We start from the raw sequence: 23,032 nt of genomic DNA, 5'->3' as shown, positions 1-23,032 counted from the left end.
CTGGGGGCGGGGGTGGGTGAGGGGGGAGGCCATCTATCGCTTTCAGAGAGAGCTGGAATCCACTTCCTTAGCTGCCCTCAGGCATATGAATAAGTGTTTTGGCAGCCTAACCCAAACAACACGCTGCCCCCATGCCCCTCTCTTCATCTCTCCATGGCTCCCTGTCTTGACTCTCTCTGTTCTTTCCTCCTCTCTTCCCTCTCTGCCTTCCCCTCTCTCCTTCCTTTCATCACCTCATCTCCATCCATCTCTACTTCCCCTTTCTGGCCCTGCAAAGTCAGGCCTGGAAGCCGTGGACTGAGGATGTGTGTACGCGTGGTGTGGGAGGAGGTGCACAGGCTTCACTCAGTGTAAAGGGTTTGCTAATTCAGGATCACAAGGGTGCTGTATAGACAGCGGTGGCGAGCGCTGCAGGAGGCTGACATGAAGCTGGACAGCTCCTGTCAGGGTGTGGCAGAGGAGGTTCCCGTGCTGGAACTGGAGCCCAGCCCTTGTGCGAACTCCTTCAGCAAGGACAAGTCCGGGTGTCGACTTGGGTAGGCAGTTAACAGAGAAGAAAGGAAACACATGTAATAGGAAGTGTCGTTCCTCTTTAGCACACAGATTGGATCAGGACACTTGAGTTCTACTCCCAGCTCTGCCATATACGAGCTGTGTGGCCTCGGGCCCCTTCCAACCCTGAACATGCAGGGACTGTTCTCTTTCTTCTTCCTCTGGCCTTGCTCTTCCCTTCCTTTCTCTTCTCTGTGGAGGTGATGTGTGGTGAGGATCAGGGTCAATTCTGGTTGCAGCAATGGGTGTTACCATGGGCTGGGTATAGTAGGGCACATTGTACTCAACCACCTCTGCAGCTTCCCAAATACCACCTGGTGTGCAAGCATATATTCACCTGTACCACCATATGCGAACCTCAGATTCTCCTGTCCACAAATAAGAAAGACTAGTAGACACAATTGCCATTTATGAGAGCTTGTTAAGTGCCAGCAGCTGTCCTAGCACTTTCTACAACTCAGTTTACTCTTGCAACAACTCCACGAAATAGTGCTTATCATCACCACCCCCATTTTACAGATAAGGATGCTGGGTCAGAGGCCCAGAGAGGTTACGTAACATATATGAAGTCACATAGTAAAGAAGAGCTGGGGCTGGGACTCGGCCCAGATGTCTTTTACTCTGAAGTCCTGTGCCCTTAGACCCTGCACTGTGTATGTACCCAACACTAGGAATCTTACGAGCTTTCACCCAGAGCAGAAGACCATGAGCTTCTGCTGTCCATCACACCATTCACCCCAGAGGACAGTACACAGTGCAGTGTGGTTCTTGAGAACTCTGTTCCAAGTGCTGTCAAAACCATGGTACATGGGGTTACTGAAGCAACTCAAGAGAGGGTAGGGTGAGTAGATGCTCAAAGGGGCCAAGGTAGTGGGATGCAATTAAAGGCAGGACCAATAACTGAGTAACTTCATGGTACGTGCAAGTTCAGCACGACCTGCCCCTGCTGAGTCACTCAGGTGCTCCTGACACCTCGGTCTTGTGCACACCACTCAGGGGAGTGAAATACTGTGCACCCTAAAGAGGAATAGCGACAGCATGGATGGTGGAAACTTCAGAATGGAAACGCCAATGCAAAGAATTTCAGAACAGAAAGGGGGCTTACAGATTTTCTTTTTCATCTTAGGGCCCCTAAAACCTGCCTAATATTTTAGAGATGAGAACATTAGGGTCTTTAATGACCAAATGACTCCTCTAAGGTTCCACATTGAAGTGCTGGCAGGAATTTGGAGATTAGATCTCTGGCTTGAGAAGGGACCTTTTACTCTCTGAGGCATGCTCATGCCATCTTGTTATTGTGGTGGACCTACTCATATAAAACTTTCCATTTATTTTTCATTTGACTTTATTTCATTTCATTTTCATTTTCATTTCATGCATAAGTCACTGTCAACAGATTAACATGGGGAATTACTACCTTCTAAATTTGGTAATTATTATCCTTCTGGGCCAAGGGACTGAAAATCTTGGATGATTTTCTCTCCCAAGGCGGAGGGTAGTAAGTGGTGTTTTAAACATGTACTGAGAGGGGCTGTGACTCAGGAAGCCACAGAAAACCAGGCCATGTGTTACATTTAGCACATCCGCCTTGGGTTGCCCATCTGAGGTTTAAGTTTTAGTGCAGAAAAGAAGTTGACAGATGAGAAAATATAAGTAGGGCAAGAGGGGTTGAAGGAAGAACAATCACGTGGGCACTCGGCCCTATTCAACAATGGATTTGAGAGCACTTCCTAGCTGTGTGACCTTGAGCACACTGGACTGCTCAAGGACCTCCATTTCTTTAACATCACACCATTTACCCCAGAGGACAGCTGTGAGAACTAGAGCATGAAGTACATGAAAGAGCCTTACGGTGGAATTGTACTTTACTGGGGGTTAAGGTTCCAAAGTCAACACATAAGTTAAAACTGAGTTCCACTTAAGTCCCCAGGACCTGAACTTTTGACCTGAATGACCAAGAAACAACTTCTGTTGTTTTCACTTTCCATTTAGATTGTGACCTCCTTTTCTCTGAGATTTAGGGAGGTTCAGGGCAAGTTTGACCGGCAGAATGGGAAGAAGACGCAGGGTAAAAGAGGAGTTTGTTTTTAGTTCCTCCCCCTTCCCTGAGTATATGGCGTTGAGTTCGTGTAATTACGCACATGTGATGTGATGCCACTGTAAATAAATATTATGTACCCGTAAAGGCTGTCTCTAATATTTAAGATCTAAGCAGACTATGCCATTCAAATTTCCGAACATGAAGGGTTCTGGCAGTGCTTCTCAGACTTTACTGTGCACACAAATCTTTTGGGTTTCTGTTAAAATACAAATTCTGACCTAGTAGTTCCAGGGTGGGGTCTTTTCTAGGGTACATTACTAACTAGCTCCCAGATAATGCGGATACTGCTGCTCCAAGGACCACACTTTGAATAGCAAGGAGCTCTAAGACATCAGCTTGGAGACGGAAGAACTTTAGCCGACTGGCTGTAAAAACAAATGCTGTCCCTCTGAAAATTCTGATGATACAGAAATTTGCATTCAGTCCCTGACACCCCTGGGAATGGGAGGCTAAGAGCGTTTACCCCTACAAGTTCAGCACAGAGGGTAGTTGCTTCAAAATGAAGAATTAATCCCCCACTTTCTTACCATTCTTGGTTGGATCGTACTCGGCACAGCCCACTGCAAGCTTCTCCACCTGGGCACAGCACCTCCACCTTCCATCCATCCAGAAATTAGGATGATACTTGGACACCAGACTGTTGTTATTCCTTGTTTCTGAAAGGGGTTGGCATCAGCAGAAAATTTATTATGGATCAATCTATCAAGGCCCACTTGAGATTTGACTCCACTGCCTAAGCCTGAGTGAATATTACCCAGAATAGTCAGAAAAATGACCTTTTTCAGGGCACCCAAGTTTGTTGTGCTCTTTATTGAGGATCTCATGTTGGATTTAGGAATCAGCAGATCTGGGTTTAGTTCACTGTGTGCCTTTAGTTTGCGTAAACCCTCATCTGACCCTCAGTTTCCCCACTCTACTATGAGTTAGACTGGATCAGTGGGCTCCACAAAAATACTTTAGATCAGGGGTTCTTAACCAGGGGTCTGTGAGCATGAATTGAAACTCAAAAAAGCATTGCTCTTGTGGGGACGTGTTGGTATGGGTATTATATATTTATTAAATAACACACAATATAGTGTGGACTTAGTAAAGGGTCCGAGGTTTTCGCCTGACTGGCGAAGGGGTCCGTGGAACAGAGGAGGTTAAGAGCCCCTGCTTTAGATGTAACGGGACAGCCAAGTGAGTGGGATTCCAGACCCTCACCTTCAGAACAGGAGCCTGACTTTTATCTTATCTAGATTTGTGGCTTTGAAGTATGATATTGGTAGTGGGAAAAGGCCTCTGCTGCTGAAAATAAAAAGCACCTGAGAACCATAGATAATCTCTGATGTTCCCTGCAGCTTCAACATCCTGTGAGTAAAACTACATAGAAGGAGAACAACCATGGAAGGAGATAAGACTCTCATTTTTCAGATAGAGGAATTGAAGCTCCAGAGACTTCAAATGGCTTACTTTTATTCCTCCTGGCTACTTAGACAAAGATTAATATTTGAACCCAGTTTTCCTGGCAAATCTTGTGCCTCAGAATAAATAGTAGGCATAATAATATTGAGTACTCTCTAAGTACTTTCTCAACTCACTTAGTACCCAAACAACCCTAAGACTATTATTAGTCAGAATTTATAGGTGAGGAAATGGAGACACAGAAAGGTCAGGCAATTAGCTCTTGGTCACACTCTGAGGAGTTGGCAGAGCTGGGATTTTCACCTTGGCAGCCTGGTTGCACATCTCACACGCTTAAACACTGAACTGGGTCTCCTAATTATGCTGTCAGGAAGGCAAGGCTTAAGAAATACCTTTACGGGTGATCTGACAAAACTTTAAGCTAGCTATCATTTATTGGGCTCTGACTGTGGGCCAGGCTAGGCTGAAGAGTTTGCCTCACGGAGGCTCTGGAGGCAGGTACTATTACCTTTTCCCCTACCTCCCCAAATATTTTGTAGATGGGGAAGCTGATGCACAGAACAAACGGGCTTGCCCAAGCACACATGGCTAGTAAGTGCCAGAGCCAGAATTAAACCCAGGTTGTCTAGCTCCAGGGCTTATGCTCTTATTCTTCATAATGTACTAGGAATTGGCAAACTTTTTAAAAAGGGCTAGTTAGGAAATATTTTAGGCTTTACCAGCTAAGAGGCAAAATTGAAAATATTATGTAAGTGCCTATACAAACATTTAAAATGTAACCATCTAAAAATACAAAAACCAGTCTTAGCTTGGGGCCTTACAAAAACAGGCTGCTGACCAGATTTGGCTGACCCTTGCATGAAACTGCTTGTTGCCTCTCAGACCAGGTGAAAGTCTGGAACCTTCCACCAGTGCCAAAAAGAAGTGTTGGAACACCAGCAGCTTCTAAATTATCCTCCACTTTGTGGGACCAAAGACTAGTATAAGATCAAGGACCCTCAGGGACTCACTTGCACAGGAGTTGAATTACCTTCTTTAAGGGCCAGCACCCAGCGCTGCCGGCTCTCGCGGTCTGGAGCAAATACATATAGGAGGTAGTTATCATGCACAACCTGGAGATACACACAGAGTCAAAGTGAGCCGTGCATCCTGAGATGAAAGACTGACAACAGGCCTGTCTGGCTTATTGGACTGAGGGCAGGTTCTCAGGTATTTGTCCTCATATAGGTGAACATCTGGGTGATTAGGGGGAATGGTGTCATTTTCATGCAGATTTTTGGGTGCTGTGCACCAACAGCAAGGCTGCTGTCTCAAGTCCATGTCATCAGTAAGCAATTGCTCATTTAAACAGCAGCTTGGAACTCTTAGGAGAAAACGTTCTTCTCTTGACCAGACAGCACATGTATTTCTCCTATTAAATTTTCATTGATTTTAAAAACCTGCCTGGCATATGAAAGACTAAAATATTAGATCATAAATGTATAATCTAGATTCTTAAAACTTTTTTATTTTAAAAATAATTTAAAACACATATGGGTTACAAAAAGGGTATAGGGAGTTCCTGTGTACTCTTCACCCAGCTTTCCCCAATGATAGCATCTTACATAACCATAGTATATTTTCAAAACCAGGAAATTGACATTGGCACAATAAGATTAACTAACCACTGTACTTCATTTTTTTCATGCACTCATCTGTAATTAGGATTTTAACAGCTGGAAAATATATGCTTTTTTTTTTTTTAAACTTTCAGTCCTAAAAATTCCTACTTACATGGGTCACTTTTCTAGTAGGAAGAAAGGCCTTTTCTATGCCAGATTTAAAATAGAATATTCACCCCTCAGGTTGGTAAACCAGAATGATAGTCCGGGATGTGCAAGGAGATACCCACTCCTTCAGAGCCATAAGTGCCAATAATGCTAACAAGACTTAAACCATGTCTGAGGTGATCTTGCTACAAATACCAATTTAGAGACCTAAAGACTCTAAAGATTCTCTCCACTGGAGCTGTCTAGTAGGACTTTGTGCAGTGATGGAAACAGTCTATAATGTGTGCTGTGTAATATAGTAGGGTTGGGGATTGAGTCATGCTCGGGTCCCCACCCCTGGCCCTGTGGGTGTGAACCCACTTGTAAATAGGACCTTGGAAGATGCTGTTAGTTAGGGTGCACCCAGACCAAGTGAGGGGGCCCGAATCCAACATGGCGGAAGTCCTCATGCGCAGAGGCAACTGAACACATAAAAGAAGCTTCAGGGTGCAGCAAGAGGCTGAAAGTCAGTGGAACCCATAAGAGAAAGAAAAGATGCCGCCATGTGCATGGTACGTGACCGAAAAGCCAAGGACCAAGTGTCGCCATCAGCCAGGCCCAGAACGCCACAGGCTTCGGGAGAAAGCATCACCTTGCTGACACCTCAATTTCCGACTTCCAGCCTCAAAACCATGAGCCAGCAAACTCCCATTGTTAAAGTCAACCCATTTTGTGTTACTTGTTTTAGCAGCTGGGAAACGAAAACAGGTAGCGACAAGTCACATGTAATTGTTGAACTTGGGGAGTGTGGCTAGTGTGGCTGAGGAACTGAATTTTTTTTTTTTTAGGAGGTACCAGGGATTGAACCCAGCACCTTGTAGAAGGGAAGCCAGTGCTCAAACACTGAACTATATCGGCTCCTCTCAATTTTAAAATAATACTTAGCCTTAATTAATTTACATTTAAATTTAAAGTCTCACAGATGGATAGTGGTTGCTGAATTGGACAGTGTAGCTCCAGATAGTTCCCAAGTTATAAAATCTGAGTCTTTTTACCCAAGAATCTCTAAGCAATTTGTGACCAAGGATTGCAATCCATTGCCCAAACTCATGGAATAAACTGCACTTAAAGTACATTAGGTTTTGAGCCATCACTTGATGACAGCTTCTCTCCTTTCCCCCTCCCCTCCTCCCAGCCAGGGGCAGAGGAATTAGGACTTTCCTTGAAGTAAGAAAGACGAAAGAGAAAAGTGAATGAGAAATAAGAACCTTTTCAGGATTTTGTGCTTACTCTTTGTTGAATGAATAATTCAATGAATAAGTGAATGAATTCACCTTGATTAAAGAATTTAGAAGCTTTCTTATAGACTCGGTCTGAGTTCTAAGCTTGGAGCGTTTCCCATCTTCTCTTACAATGATGAAGGATTGTACCGATGGTTCAGGGAGCCCAGGGGATAGGAAACTATCCTTCAGCCCGTGTACTTACCTGAAATGGGTATTTATAGTGGCATGGGATGCTAATATCGCTCTTCACGATCTCAACACATTTGATTCGGGAGAGTTCAATGGAGCCCTTCAGTGTACGCTTTTTCTGTGGGGAGAAAAGCATATCCCATATGAAGAAGAAAAAAGGCAATATTTTTGTCTGGTTTGCTTCTAGAAATCCATTACTAGAGAAGATCTGCTAACTTTGTAAACTAACTTCCGCCCCCACCCCCAACCCCACTCCCAATATCTGGAAGCTGCCTTCTGACCTTCATAGTCTGAGAAAGACACTTTTAGGAGACTTCTGGGAGAATATGCCCTCTGAAGCATCTTCTTGATGGGATGACTGCTTCTCATTGAGCCATACTGTTTTATTCCCCATTGCCCTTGTAACAAATGGCAGCATTTGCTGAACTCGTAGCTGGGATCAGTGGTGCCATCTGTGGGCGCTGCCACCACGTGTGCACTGATTTTTTCTGCTCTGTGAGTCCATCCGTAACCTTATTAGCACAAGTGAGGTCAGGCTGACCTGGATCTTTAGCATCACCTTCCTTTTTTTACATCTGGCTTCTCCATATCCCTTAGTTACCAGGGTTACAGTGACGCTTCTATACATCCTGACCCTACCCTGTGCCTATCTCTTCTCCATCTCCTCCATCAAATCTTACCAATCTCACGTCTCTTTCTCTTGGAACCTTGCTAGATGTATTCCCTGATAATGAATTCACATGACAGCATTTGTGATATGTAATGATGTTGCCTATTACCCATTTCTAAAAGTCATTGTACTTGGAGAGTAAACCTCAGGGGATGTGGTTCCTTTTCCAATGGGGCAGAATCTATGCCTGGACTATCAGCCTCCAAGGAAAGCCAGTTAGGGAAATGTTTTTGTATAGTTAACCTTTCACAGGTATCTAGAATTAGTTTTCTATCAAGAACAGAGTTTAATTAGGCTATTGAACTATTTGCAAAATATTTCATTATACCATATCCCTTATAAAGAGATATAATAGCAAATGGACAAAATTGAAATAGATTGGATAGGACTAGGTTCAAAGTTGGGCTCTGCCTCTTACTAGCTCTGTGACCTTGGACAATTCATCTAAACTACCTGACCCTAAGTTCCCCCATCTGACTTGAAGATAATATCTACTTTTTAAGAGTTGATTGGAGAGTAAAATGGGATGATATAAACAAATTACTGGCTCATAATAGGTGCTGTCAAAAAAGGGCAACTTCCCATGAAAGAAATCTAGGAGGTTCTAACTATTGCAAGAGTGAGTCGTGTGTGTGAGTGTGCTTGGCTGGCTTCAGGGAGCTAGGCACCATCACCCTCTCCAGAAGTGAGCTCAGCCTCTCCTGCCTAGTTTTTGACACTCAGCTTGGATGCATGTCTTTGTTTTACTAGTTGAGGCACAGAACTGAGGTGAAAAATTCAAGACATGAGAAGTACCTCAAATCAAAAACAGGAAAGCTTTCTGGTGCTTCTTTTTTTTTTTCATTTTCTTTTAAAAAACCACTTTACTTGTTTTTGAAAGTACAAAATCTCTCTCATGTTCACTGTATTAAAGCCAACAAAATGGAGGTATGTGAAGAAAATATTTAGTGTCTTACTATGCAACCTTTCTCTGCTCCCCAGAGGTAGCCAAAGTTAGCGGTTTAGAATGCATTCTTTTCTTCATTCATTTGTAGGCTATATGTAAACAAAAAGGTGTGTCTGTTCTGAGATTGATCTCCAACTTGCTCTCATAATCTAACAATGGATTAAGGGATCTGTTTTCCCTTAAAACTGCTGAAAGCACATGTACCCTTTGGACTCAAGCTATCTTCTCATTTCAAGTCTTCCACAGCTAGAAATCCATGCCCCAATGCTGCCTACAACCACAGTTCCTTGGAACTGTTGATCTGTTTTCAAAAACAAGAGCACAAGGAGCTGCCTTTTCAACAACCACCTGCAGCTGCCAGTAAACAGGGAACCTGGGCTTCATTTGAGGTTATCTTGTTATCAGCCTCTGTTGGGGTGTTTCCTTAGCAGTACACATAGTGAAGTGAAACGAAATGCTTGTGGCAGTAATATGACAACCCTGTTTGCAGATATTTTTGTGTTTGGAACCTACTGAGCCTCAAGCTCCCTGAGGGCAGAGACTGGGATGTTTTTCTCCTGGCACAGTGGCTGGTCCATGGCAAGATGAGATGAATGAAGGATGCCAAGTTGGATCATATCTAGGCAATCTAACCAGATGTAAGGCGAATGCTTTGAGCTATTCAGGAAATATTCATCGAGGGTGGGCTCTGAGCGGGTGCTATTCTGAGTGTGGGAAATAGAGCGATAAGCACAGTGGACTCTTTCATGGAGTCCACAGCCTAGTTGGGAAGACAGACAATAAACCAGAAGTGCTCTGCAGAGAACTGAACACGGCAATGTGATCAACTGTGGTCAGGGCAGGCTTCTCCGGAGCGAGGGCATTTGATAGGAGAAAGTTGAACAGGAAACAGATGTAAGAAGGCATGAGGAAGTGAGTGTCCTGTTAGAGGGACAGTGACAGCAGAATCCCTGGGGTGAGAAAGTGCTGGAATGCATTGGAGAACAGGGTGCAGTTCAGGTCAGGGATAAGGATAAAAACTATCATGAACTATTGTGATTAGTAATGGAAGAAAATGTGGTATTTGTTTGGAGAAAGTGGCCATTTGGGCTGCTGGGAGTAGGGAATGGGAGGAAGAGATGAGATGTGGGGGCGTTTTTGGGACTTGGAGTTGTCTTGGGTGGTGCTGCGGAGACAGTTACCAGACACTGTATGTCCTCCCATGGCCCACTGGATGGAACGTGGGAGGTGGGCTATGATGTGGACCATTGACCATGAGGTGCAGTGGTGCGCAGAGATGTATTCACCAAATGCAATGAATGTCTCATGATGATGGAGGAGGTTGTTGCTATGGGGGGAGGAGTGGGGTGAGGGGGGTGGGGGGTATATGGGGACCTCATATTTTTTGAGTGTAATATTAAAAAAATAAATAAAGGAAAAAAAACTATCCTAAAGTTCTAAAGCAGCACTGTCCACTAGAAGTATAATGTGAGCCATGTGTGTCTTTAAAAATGTTCTCGTAGTCATATTAAAAAGCAAAACGAAACAAAATTAATTTTAACATTATATTTTGCTTAGTCCAATGTAATAAAAATATTAGATATGATCATTTCAACATATAAGGTAAAAATTAATATTTTACATTTTTTTGGTACTAACTGTCTGAAATCCAGTGTATGTTTTAAGTGCATCTCAATTTAGACCAGCCACATTTCAAGTGCTCAGTAGCCTCACGCGGCTGGTGGCTGCCTTATAGGACACTGTGGCTTGAAAATTTCCAAGGAAGACTTTTCTTCTAAATTCCAATGATCTCTTGATTTCTTAATGTTCGATAATTTCAAATATAGATTTTCAGAATCATTTGTGGCTTAGCGGTCGGCAGGCAAGCCTGCAATCAAGTTTCTTCTTCTTTTGGAATGGATTTCATGTTGTACCACCAGTGAAACTCAGGGTTCAGGCTGACAATCTCCCCAAGGTCCCTGGGCCGGTTCCTCTCTGTCCACGCAAGCACTGACCCCTGGTGAGCACGGGCCCAGCTGTGCACTCCCAGCCAGGCCTGGGGAGCAGCCGGTCAACGAGCTAAACACAGCTCAGCCTCTGGGAAATGCCGATTCCCTGTAATCATTCCAAACAGCGGTGCTATTTCTGAAAAATGCCAGGGTAAAACCTTCCAAGGAAACCACACAAAAGCCACCAGAGAGAGAGACTAAATAAAACCTGCCCTCATCTGTATTGGTTCTTCTGTCTGCACTAGTTGGGGAGAAAGTTACGGGACCTCCCTTGGCCTTGTCTCTTTTCTTGACCACATTTGAAGCTACGTTGTCCTTTTATTCCAAAACTTCACCCCGGGCTGCTGGCGTGCATCAGACCGGCCCAACAAGCCGCTGAGGCCCACCTACTTGCCCAAAGGCAGGCTTGTTGAAAGCAGCTTCTGTTATCTGCTTTCTCTTTATGTTACTGTATTGTATGTAGTAGAATTTGGAATGTGAATTTCAGAGAGAGAGAGAGAGAAACAAAACATGCTAACATTTTAAAATACTTCCTTTACTCCAGGCACCACAGAGCTTAATCATCATGCATTCTTACTGAATCATGACTCTACAAAAGATTATTCTCCCCATTTTACAGCTGAGGAAATTGAGGTTCAGAGTGGCCAAGTGTCTTAATAAATGGTGGAGCAGCAGGCAAGCTTGGCTCTGACTGCCGAGCGCTTTACAATGCTGTGCACCTTTATGCTTTCTCCATCTTTGCACATGAGATTTACATTCCCCACAACCTGTCTGAGCAATCACTTGCCCGACCTGGTTCTCCACGCCGTGTTTAGCAGAGCTTTGGTCATGCAAGCTTTGGCTGGATTTCAATGTGGGAGCACAGCCCCTGGCTCCTCAGAACAACAGCTCTTTACTCTTACAACGCTGGCCCCTCGCCTTTCAGCTAACCTAACCGACGTGTCCGTGAGAGGCTGTGGGTCTGGTACCTATGCACACCTAGATCCCTTGTGAAAAACTGCTCAATTTTAGCTTTCTACTCTGGTTAGGCAGGGCGGTGAGAACTGGAGCTTTGGGATCAGGCAGACTGGTTGGGTTTAATCTTAACCTGACTTCTTATCAGGTGCTACTGGAGGTAAGGGTATCAACCTCTCCTTGCCTTGTTTTTAAGTGTGAGAATAACAATAGTTCCTGAATCACTAGATTAATTTGGAGGATTTAAAAGAGCTATGTACATCTACTCGCAAATTAAAATCACTGAAATTGATGTGGGCTATGGGTGGAAGGCTCTTTGTCTCTTCAGAGATAACGAAGTTGTTTGACTTGTGGGTGTGAAACGGTAAGAGGCTGCAGTCCTGCTCTTAGGGACCAGCAGGCTCCAGTCCCAGGAAATGTTTAACAAAGCAAGGGCTATAAACTTTAAGTATTTAGGGGAAATGCAAAAACCAAGGCTTATCTAAAATGTCTGGAGTCCTTGCTAAAAGCTTACCTAAGATGTGGAAGAGATATATGCTAATTGAAGCCTATTGAGAACTGAAACAAAGGGACGATTTGGCCTTTCCTCTCTGTATAAAAGACGTTTGAAAATCTTGTTCCGGGCTCGGGATTCAAACAGAAAGCTCCCGAGTCCGGCCGGCCGTCAATAAACCATTTTTCCTTCTCAAAATCATTCCTGAGTCCTGGCCTCTCTATACTCAAATAATTGAACTTCTCTTAAATTCCACAACATTAATGGCGACCGCGGCAGGACAAAAATGAAGGCCAGAGACGGTAGCATTTTGCTGCCCCTTCCAAATCCCCGAGGAAGCCGGGAGGACTCGGGTGAACCCCAAATCTGGGCGCCCCTGGATTAAATTTAATCCAGAAAAGATGTGGGCTCCACCAGAATCTTCCCGACAAAATCAAGGGGCAATGGAAGGTCTGAAGAGAAAGATTCTGGGAACGAAAAAGAGCTCCGAACAGGGAAGAAGGTAAGACTCCCCGGGTGAGCAGAGTCTGGAAGGCCCTAGCTTTAATTGCTAGGAAGGGGAGGCTGATCACCTCCCGAGAGAACCCTAGTAGCCCCAGAAGGCTGGGGGGAAGCCGTTCTCTCTAGGCTTGGGAAAAGGAGGAAAACCGGGGAAAAGCCCTGGTGTTTTGGGTTTGTCTAACTGCATGTTAGAATCTGGTACTGGTCTTATATCCACTAAAGGAGTGGAGTCTCGATTTTAATAGGAAGGGTATTTATAGGTTCGAGTCCTAATATCCTGGAAATTGGTCTAGATTAAGGAAAACAAAACTTGGTTACAGGAAAATGGATCGGCTTTTCTGGTGGAGCTTGGTCTGGGTGTAAAGTTTAAACAGTGAAAAAAGTCTAGCTGAAATCTTTTGTTATGGTGCTAATTTGTGAATGAATTTGCTTTATACCAAATGTTAAGTGTTCTGAGGTTTGTGATGGCTGTGGGGGCAGCCGTGGTGAAAATAAATATATAAACTTGTGAGTCAGATTAGTGACCTTTGTGCTTCTGTCTGTGTCAGCTCAATGTTAGTGTTGGAGTTGTGTCCTTACATGAAGTAGAATTACAGCTGAGCTGGAGCCCTCCCTTGCCATTGGCAAGGGGGTGAAATGATTCTGGGGCAAAAGCTGAGGAGTCTAGATGTTTGTGCATGTTCTGGTGTCTTGTCTCTGGTCTGGCCCTTTGCCGGGGCTTGGAGGCCATCTGTGTCGGCGCCAAGCACCCAAGTCTGTTGGGAATGTCCCAGTCAGGGCGGCTGGGTTCCTGGGAGAGTTGCCAAATTTGAGTAGGTTCTGTCTGCCCATTTTGGCTGAAAGCTGGAAAGGGGGGAGCGGCTTGCCCCTTTCCAGTGAGTCCACCCTTCTATTCATAAGCCGCATTCCTGTTTGTTGTGCACCCGACTGCCTGGAAGGGGGGGAAGTGAAGGAGGTGAAAAGCAGAATCAGAATAAATGCAGTAAAGTTCCCTCCTTAGGGTGTCAAAGCCAAAATACGTTTGCATTCTGCTCAGGTTCTTAGAAGGTATTGTAGTAACCTTAAGTAAGAGAATGTGTTCTGTGAAGGTAAACTTTGTATTAAGGGTATAAATAATTATAAAAGTTTTACAAAGCATTGTTTAAGGTATTTAAGTGGCTAATTGCAGAAAGTCATTATTTAACAAAACTGAATTGATAATAATAATAATAAAAGGCAATTTTATAACAAACTTATTCGGCAGCCAATCTCCCCTGCCAACTTGCTTCCAAAAAACTGTTTCTGGTATTACATGCTACTAAGTATTTAAAGTGAAGAAAAGTTCATTATTTTAACAAACTTGTTTAGTATTAATGGCAATTATATGTTGTAAGAAGTTTGCCTGGTAACTTAGTATGTGGGATATATGGAGTGGGTTTTTATTGTTAAGGAAACAGAAGATGATTTTGTCCTAAGATAAAATGATTGATTATTGGAAAGAGTAGAGTGTGGGACAGAACCTGAATGAATACTGAAAGTGTAGAAGGTTTGTGGAAGAGAAATTTTTATGATTAAATTGAGTAAGATCAATATACAAAGAAAATATTTTATCAATAGCTTCTTGTGCTTTAACCTCATCATATCCTCAATGTTTGAAGAAGAGTCTTACCTCTTTTAAAAGAACATTTTATGTTCTAGAAATCAAATCCTGAAAAGTAGCCTTTTATTTCAAACTAACTGCAAGAGATTTATTCTTTCACTTTAAAGGAAAAATTAAAGTAATGGTTAAGTTCATTTAATATGTTATAAGTTGAATGAAAGGTATTTAAAGCTGTTATAAAATTAATAGGTTTTAAAAAAAAATTAATAAAAACTGTAACTAAGAGTTAAAATCATTTATAAATGCATTTATATTGTAAAACAGTGGAAAGACAATAACTGAGATTATAGCTGGGTGAATTTAGCCTGAAACTATTATTTAAGTGTAAATTCTACACTAACCTTTCCTTTGTTTATGGTTACTTCAAGCCTAACCTCGCCCTTTGCCTTTGCCTGTGGTTATTTCATAATTGAGAAGAGCTGGGACATCACTGTCTCCTCTTCTGGTATTAGTAACCCTTTCTCTCATGATATTCAAGTGTAAACTAAATAAATTGCTGCCTGATAGAATAAGGTTAAATGACCACTGGAGTTTTATTATCTCCAAAACCAAAAGGGGGGTGGAGGGGGAAAAGTCTCCTGCCTTGACGGTCAGTGTTCCTAAGAGTGGCAATTCATGAGAGAAAGCAGTCTGTCTCCCTGAGGCTTCAAATAGCCTCAGTAAATATATATAAAACTAATCTTGTTGCTTATCCAAAATTCTGCTAATTTCAAGGTAAAATATAAAGTTCTAAAACAAAATGGTGCTAAGGCATTGAGAACATTTTGGTTATTACAATCCATTAAGTAAGAAAGAAAATTCTTGTGGTAAACTGCATGGTCATAGTGCAAATTAAGAAGAGTTTCAAAAGTCTTTGAAAAGTTTAAAGTAACTAAAGTCATGTTGTTGTGTCAAACTATTCATGTCTGCCTATTTGCTCAAATTGTTAAAAATTAAATATGCAGTTATATTTATAAATATTCTTAAAGCCCAAATTGAACTAAGCAGGATGAAAAAGTCATAGAAATCTGATTATGGAAACAATTGGGAAAGGGCCTCCTCTTTGCAAGAGCTTTTAAGGCAAGACTAGGTGTGGCAGATTAAACCTATCTACTAGGCTAGGGAATTAAGAATCAGTTTGCCTGGTAATTTCCCAGTTTAAACCTTTGTCAGCCATAAATTGAAAAAAAAAAAAAAAACAAAACAAAGATTAGGTTAATTTTCACAGAAGAAAAATGTTGATGTAACCCGGCGGCCTGCTGCCTCAGTCTCCCACTCCCGGGTTGGACAGCAGTGGAGGAGACCAGTTTAGGCCAGTCCTATGGGCAGTGGAAGGATGCCCAAGAAGGAGCTAACTAAGTCGGTGCCATTTCAGCACTAAATTCTATTCCTTATTTGAAAAAGGGGGGAGCAGGTAAAAACTAAAATGGTTGGAATGTGATAGAAGAAGCAGTTAAATCAAACTTTTGCGTGGGAAAGTTAAATCTCAGATAAGCTGTAACTTCTGAAGTATCCAATCTATGGAAAAACAGGAAGAGATTGCATGCTAGGCTTAGGGGTATAAATTGTGTCATTTTTCTTTGTTCGGGGCACCAGCCATATCTGGCTCTGCGCCCCTTCTTGCAAGATTGAGAATAAAGTATTTTCTTCTCCACAATCTGGTGAGCCTTATTTTCTTCCAGAAGATTTCTTTCCAACAAAATAAGGTAATTAGTGGCTCTATTAACAAATTTCAGTAAGAAAAGGAAAGTCCATAAAAACTATGGAGAGATCTTTCCTGGGTTATGATTTTAAAAAATTAAGTAATTGTGTAATGTGTTTTGAAACCTGGAAGTCAGTATGCATGTGTTTTAAAACCTGGTAGTCAGTTATGCTTTTAAATTAATAATTTTCATAACTTAAAGAAAAGAAGTTTTTAGCTTCCTGTAAGGGAAAAAGAGAACATTCCTTGCATAAACTATTATGGTTTCAATTTTATTTAACTTGAGTGTAATCTCCCATAGTTAATTTATAAACTAAATTAACATATGTACAAATCTTTACGGTAATGAAAATTGTAAGTGAAAATTGTAAGTTCACATTGGTGAAATTAGGCTAAAGGGAAAAGATTGTAGATAGGCTCTCTTAAATAGAGAGTAAATTTCTTTCATTGGTAATTGTAATTTAGTAAGTTTATTTAAACATGAGGTGTCTAGTCAATGCGGTTATAGTCAATTATAAAGAGTTTGTAAAACATCTTCCAAACTGAAAATGTTTAAATAGTTCTAGTTGTAGAAGTTATTGTTAACTAAAGAAACTTAGATTGGTATTGGTAGCAGAAATAACTTCATAATAATAAACCTGTCTGAAGGCCACTGCAAAATACACATTTAAGTAAATGGTAATAAAAAGTTGTCTTGATTCTATTGGAAAAATTGTTTTCATTCTAACAATGAAAAATAATATTTTTCCTCTATTACTAAAGTAAAGCACCTACTGTTATCTTCATAGTAAAATTGTGTAAGTAAATAGTCATTTGATATATGTATTGCGTTAAGTTGTTTAAAATATATATAAAACAAGGAATAAACTTTAACATTGTCAAACTCTTGTGCATTCGAACCAGGCCTTGTATACATTACAGGTGGCCTCTCCATGTGAGTTATTGGCTAGGCTGGTCACTGACCCCTCAATTAAAAATATGTGCTATATCAGTCTCTGGTTCTGCTCCTGAAGTCGATGGAAACTATATTGCAGTTTCAAGCTCCTGCAGCCAATAATGACTCGGTACAGCCAAGTGTACAATGGATATCGCCTCCAGACTGGCACTGTTCCATGGTGCCAGAGAGCACTATGCACCAGGCTAGTAGAATACTGGAAAATCTCTGGAATACTGGAAGGATGCTGCAACTTGCTCACTGCGTTGAAGAACATGCTAAGTGGAGCCATGATACCAGGAGACTGTAAGTAAAACTTAAACACAATTGGCATTATGGCCTGCTCTCATGGAGAGATAACATGTAAAGTATTACAAACCTGAAACTCAAAACTAATAATGGCAACTCTGAATCCTTATGCATTAAGTAATACATTAGTTAATATTAAGTGCTGTACTTTTATCCTGTACTAAATATATGCCTAATAATTGTAATGTTATCTTTTCTATTTTGGATCAAGTGCAGAAGTATATTAGACATGTTAAATTCCTGGTAAAATCATTTTCTAAACAGTTAATAACATGTCTATAGAATAAGGTGGCAGTCTCAGCCAGTCTCAGTTAGCAAAAGTGAGGCTTGCTTGCTGATGGTGAGTCACCTATTGAACAAGTCAAAATTGCTAGAAATTGTACAATGAAAACCAAGGTGTAAAAATCTTTATTCTGTAGTTCTGATCACTCCCACAGGTGAAAACTAAGAGTATTTCCAAATTAGTGTTCTAATCCTGAGTGAAGCCAGTTGCCCAAGGAGTGCCAGTTCACCAGGAGCATCTGACAGAGCGAATGAGTGTCAATCATTGAACAGCTTGGAATGTGTCTTCAGACAAAGCTAAGTGTCTGTTGCAATTTCTCTCTAAAGATGGATAACTTAAAAAAGAATATATATGCTGTTCCCACCAGCTTTTAAGGAATGCCATCTTTATAGGCATCTAATCTTGTCTATCTCTGTAATCCAATGTGTCCTCTTTTAAAAACGGGTATTCCAAATTTTTAATTAAGTTTGTTTCTTTCAGAGTGAACATCTTATTAACCATATGAAAACTTCATCCAACTTCGTACAGAATGCCAGATCCATCTTCCTCCAGTTAGAATAAATTAAAGAGTTTTACACCTTATTAGGCAATGACTACAGCCCATGGCCAGCAGGAAGCAGTTACAGAAAAGAGATCGTCTCCCTTCAGCACCCCTTTTAAATTAAAGGTGTAAACTCTTTAAGAGTAAAATAAAAGTAATAGATGGATCTGGAACCTGACTGGAAATCCACGTGAGTGCCAGTGGCAGCAGAATAACTGCGGGAGGCCCCTGCCCAAGATTCTGCTGTCCAGAATGAAAAGTTCTAAACTTCTAAAAACGGTCCTTGATGCTGTACTAAAGACTGATAAATAATCAGTCAAGACAACAAACAGTCATCCACCTCATAGCTACAACAATAATTATGCCAAAGCTTAGCAAGTAAACTTTGACAAAGGGGGGGAATGATGTGGGCTATGGGTGGAAGGCTCTTTGTCTCTTCAGAGATAACGAAGTTGTTTGACTTGTGGGTGTGAAACGGTAAGAGGCTGCAGTCCTGCTCTTAGGGACCAGCAGGCTCCAGTCCCAGGAAATGTTTAACAAAGCAAGGGCTATAAACTTTAAGTATTTAGGGGAAATGCAAAAACCAAGGCTTATCTAAAATGTCTGGAGTCCTTGCTAAAAGCTTACCTAAGATGTGGAAGAGATATATGCTAATTGAAGCCTATTGAGAACTGAAACAAAGGGACGATTTGGCCTTTCCTCTCTGTATAAAAGACGTTTGAAAATCTTGTTCCGGGCTCGGGATTCAAACAGAAAGCTCCCGAGTCCGGCCGGCCGTCAATAAACCATTTTTCCTTCTCAAAATCATTCCTGAGTCCTGGCCTCTCTATTCTCAAATAATTGAACTTCTCTTAAATTCCACAACAAAATGACAAATTGATCTCTCAAATGTTACTTTCTTTCCTTCTCCAAATGCTACCCTAAAATATGACCTTGTTCTCTTGTCTTTATGTGCCCACATTTTCTTCGGGGATTTTCTTTTGGACAGCTATTTCAAGTCATGTAACCAGGAACCACCATTTGGAGGAAAAGGTTAACTTTTAATTGGTGACGCTGGTGATGTTGACAGGTTCCAGTCGTTATGTTTCTTTTGCCAATTAGGTGCAAAATCAGGGCAAAACCGGGAAATGCCCCGTTTCCTGGTCTCCCAACTGTGCCACATCTCTCCTCACAGGACCAAAGCTCTCTGCTTCTCCTCCCACTCTTCTGTCAAAACCTTCCCCAAAGAGTCTTTCCTGTAAGGCATAACTTCCTGATAATGTGGAGCCTGGCTTGTTTCAGAGGAGTTTGGATTTGGACAGACATGAGAGACTTAAGCGAAGAGTGAGCTTTGATCATAGAATTTCAGGTCTTGGCTGAGAAGTTTTTTTAAGAGAGTCATCTGGGGGAGCAGCACATTTAAGCTTTTCCAGGATTACACTGTAAAGTAGTTACATGCTTCACTTGCCAGATTTTAAGATTGGGAAATCCTTCTGATTGTGGCTTTAACAAGGCCTTTAAAACATTTTGCCCACTGCCTCTTCTGGGGTGTAGGGCCGCCGTTGCACCAAGCTGAAATTGCACAATGTCATCAGTGGAATCAAAGCTGGTGTCATATGAAATGGAACTTAAGGGGCTGATGTAAGGGGTTGGGTACCCCGCCCCCAGCAGAATGCAGAACAGAAGTTCTCAAATTGCTTTTAGGGGTCTTCCTGGATTCTAGTTTCATCTCTTCTGCAGGGGATCTGTGAATTCCCTCCCATTCTCTTAATTCAGTTTTCTGCTCTCATGATAAAGGGAACTCTCTTGAGTTGCAGGGTGGAGAAAAGCAAGAATTCTGGGTTTGTCTAAGCCATACTTTGAATCCCTACATGGATAGGTAATGTTGAGCAAGTTGTTCTCTCCTCTGACCTTGATTTCCTCTTCAGTACTAATGGGGACATTGACAGCTTGCTGCTCAGGTTATTATGACTTGAGCTATGAGAAGTCACCTACTGTGGGGCTCAGTAACTAATGAGGAGGGGATCATTACTGTCTCTATGGAAAAAGGAGCATCTTCGAAAATGCCAGTGCAAGTTTTATTTAGCTGTTGCTGGTTCTTCTCCTGCCCCCTTCCCCCCAGCCCATCTTCAACCACACCTAATGCCATTGAACGTTGATGCTCTTGGAAGATCTGGAGCTAAGATAGAAGATTCTGGGGCTCCCTGGACCCATTTGAAGCCAGGAAACTATGATCCATCTCACACCTGCCTTCTTTTCTTTCCACTTCTCCACAAGACCTTTTACTCATAGCTAAACCAGAGTCATCAAGCTTTCTTCACCTCTACGTTTTCACACGTGGTTTACTGTGAGGTTGAGGATTCTGTGGGGAAATCACTCTAGCTTCCCTTAAAGTCTTTGCCTTCCATCTTGTCAATAGCAACTACCTGACTAACCAAAGGAAAAAAAGCGAGACTCTTACCCACCCCCCAAACAAAAAGAAATAGAAGAAAAAGAACTATGCTGGCATACAGTTTCTGAAGGGCAATTTGGGAACTTCTATTAAAATCTGAAGTGTATTTTTTTCACAAAATATAGAAACTCATGGGAGTGGTCCTCCAGTTCGAGGGTAGGAAGTGGAAGGGGGCTTTTATTTTCATCACATCCTTCTGTACTGTTTGAATAGTTTACCACGAGTATGTATTTCTTTTATTGTGTTAAAAAAGTTAACTAAAATGTATACATAAATTTCCCTTCTAGGATTTATCCTATGGAAAATAGCTTTTCAAAATGTGTAAAGATATAGGAATAAGAAATGGTCATATCAATATTATTTACTACACTAAAAATAAAAAAATACCTAAGTACCCATCAATGGGGGAATGGTTAAATTAATTATGGTTCACCCATCCTGTGACTGCTCTGTAGCCATTGACCAATAATAGGGTCGATCTATACGAAGGGGAAAATGTACATTAAATGCAAAGAACAGGTTTAAAACCATAGGTGGAACATCATCTCAGTTTTGGAAAAATAAATATCTATGAGTATATGCAATACCCAAAGAAATAATACAAGAAACTCTTCTAAGCTGTTAACACTTACTGTCCCTTGTGTGTGAAACTATGGCAGACTTTCCCAGTCTGTTATAAATTTCTGTATTTGAAGTTTTTACAGTGAGCATGTACATTTAGTAAGCAGAAAAATGAAAAGAACATTTCAAATCAGTCAGACATTTAAAAACCACCAGACTGTAATACAATATTGGCTAGGGGTACGCATCAAATGCTGGGTGTGCAAATGATGCAGCCCTTTGCCCTTGTAACCTCATAACCCCCTTAACAGCAAGAGGCAGCCAGGCAGCACCTGTCACCTGCTTTCTGTATGCATGGAGGTTCAAGCTCATGACCGTTTATCTCTGGTTCTTCTTGAGTGACAGGCCCTTTCTGCATAGATTCTACTAAAGCAAGCTGGTGTGCTTTTGTATGATATATTTATCTTATAAGGGAAGCCATAATTCAAGAATAAATTCCAAGACCCATCCATATTAGATAAAGATATTAGTGATCCCAGCATGGAAAAACACTTTGCTTACAAGAGTGGGCAGAGAGAAAAGGACTATGTGGAAACTTAGACGAAGAACTAAGTGTTTTGTGCCTGACATGAAGTATATCCTCATAGCTGCACGTTGCAGCTATCAAGATCTCTGTTCTGTGAACACTCTTTCAAAACCCTCCTTTCTAGAAGAGGGAACATGAGATTTTTAATGGATTTGAAAGAATATATTTTTGAATCTTACTTTTAAGCACCGTGGAGTCCATCGCCAAAGTGTTAATAACAATTTCGTCACCTTTTAGTAAATAATTCCTTCTCAGAGGCAATGCTTAATTAATATTTTTTGACTTATTCATTGAGAGAAGTGCACGTGAGACCAAGTGTGCAGCAGAAAGTGATATTTGTGGACAAAACTTTTAATGGGAATGGTTTTGAATAAGATTTCCAGAATGATTAGCAGGTGGCTAAAAATCCCTTGACAGTGAAATGTAGGTCTGCACAAAGGGGTTAGCTCATAGATAAAGAGCTCATACAAGTTATTAAGGAAAAAACTACCAATCTTATAGAATTATTATTATATAAACATTCAATTCAAAGAAAAGGAATGTAAAGGGCTCTTAAAAGTATATGAAGAGCTCAAACTCAATATAATAACAGAAATGCACATAAATTCCACCGAGATGCCATTTTTTAACCTATCAGCTTAGCAAAGGATCAAAACATACAATAATGGTGTTGCTGAGGTTTTGAGAAAACAGGCATTGAGGAGTATTTGTTTGTATAGCTTCTATGGAGAGTGAATTTGGGCATCTTCAACAAAATTACAGATGCAAATATCCTTTGACCTTTCACACAGCAATTCCACTTGAAAAGTTTTCTTTCGACCAGGGCTGCTCAACCTTGGCAGACTTAGCATTTTGGGTTGGATCCTTCTCTGTCGTGGAGGACGGTCTTGTGGAATGTAGAATGTTTAGGAGCATCCCAGGTCTCGAACTGCTCTATGCCCGTAGCAGCCACCCCCACCCCCAAGCTGTAACAACCAAAGATGTCTCCAGACATCGCCAAGTGGCCTGTGATGGGCAAAATAGCCCTGCTTGAGAACCACTGCTTTAGATACACGCATACATACAGAAAGCGACATTCCTGTAGCGCTATTCATTCCACATTGTTTGTAATAGGTAAAATTTGGAAACTGATCAAATGTCCATTATTAAAAGAAATTTCTTTGAATAATAGATATTATACAACCATAAAAAGAGAATGAAGAACCTCTTTGTGTATCAGTATGGATTGATCTCCAAAA

The 23,032-nt window shown here is 41.4% G+C and overlaps 1 protein-coding gene across 1 annotated transcript in view; it reads right to left on the bottom strand.

The window, feature by feature from the left end:
- Positions 1-23,032, bottom strand: part of ITK (IL2 inducible T cell kinase) — a 72,979-nt gene that overhangs the window by 37,767 nt on the left and 12,180 nt on the right. The window contains exons 2-4 of the mRNA XM_004453527.4: positions 7,291-7,395; positions 5,088-5,169; positions 3,181-3,309 (exon numbers count right to left, since the gene is read on the bottom strand). Of these exons, the coding sequence (XP_004453584.1) occupies positions 3,181-3,309; positions 5,088-5,169; positions 7,291-7,395 (316 nt within the window). The remainder of the gene's footprint in view (positions 1-3,180; positions 3,310-5,087; positions 5,170-7,290; positions 7,396-23,032) is intronic.

Source organism: Dasypus novemcinctus, chromosome 2, assembly GCF_030445035.2.
Source record: "Dasypus novemcinctus isolate mDasNov1 chromosome 2, mDasNov1.1.hap2, whole genome shotgun sequence".
Classification (NCBI taxonomy): Eukaryota; Metazoa; Chordata; class Mammalia; order Cingulata; family Dasypodidae; genus Dasypus; species Dasypus novemcinctus.
The sequence above is the reverse complement of the archived record's forward strand: the minus strand, read 5'-3'. Positions and strand labels throughout refer to the sequence as shown.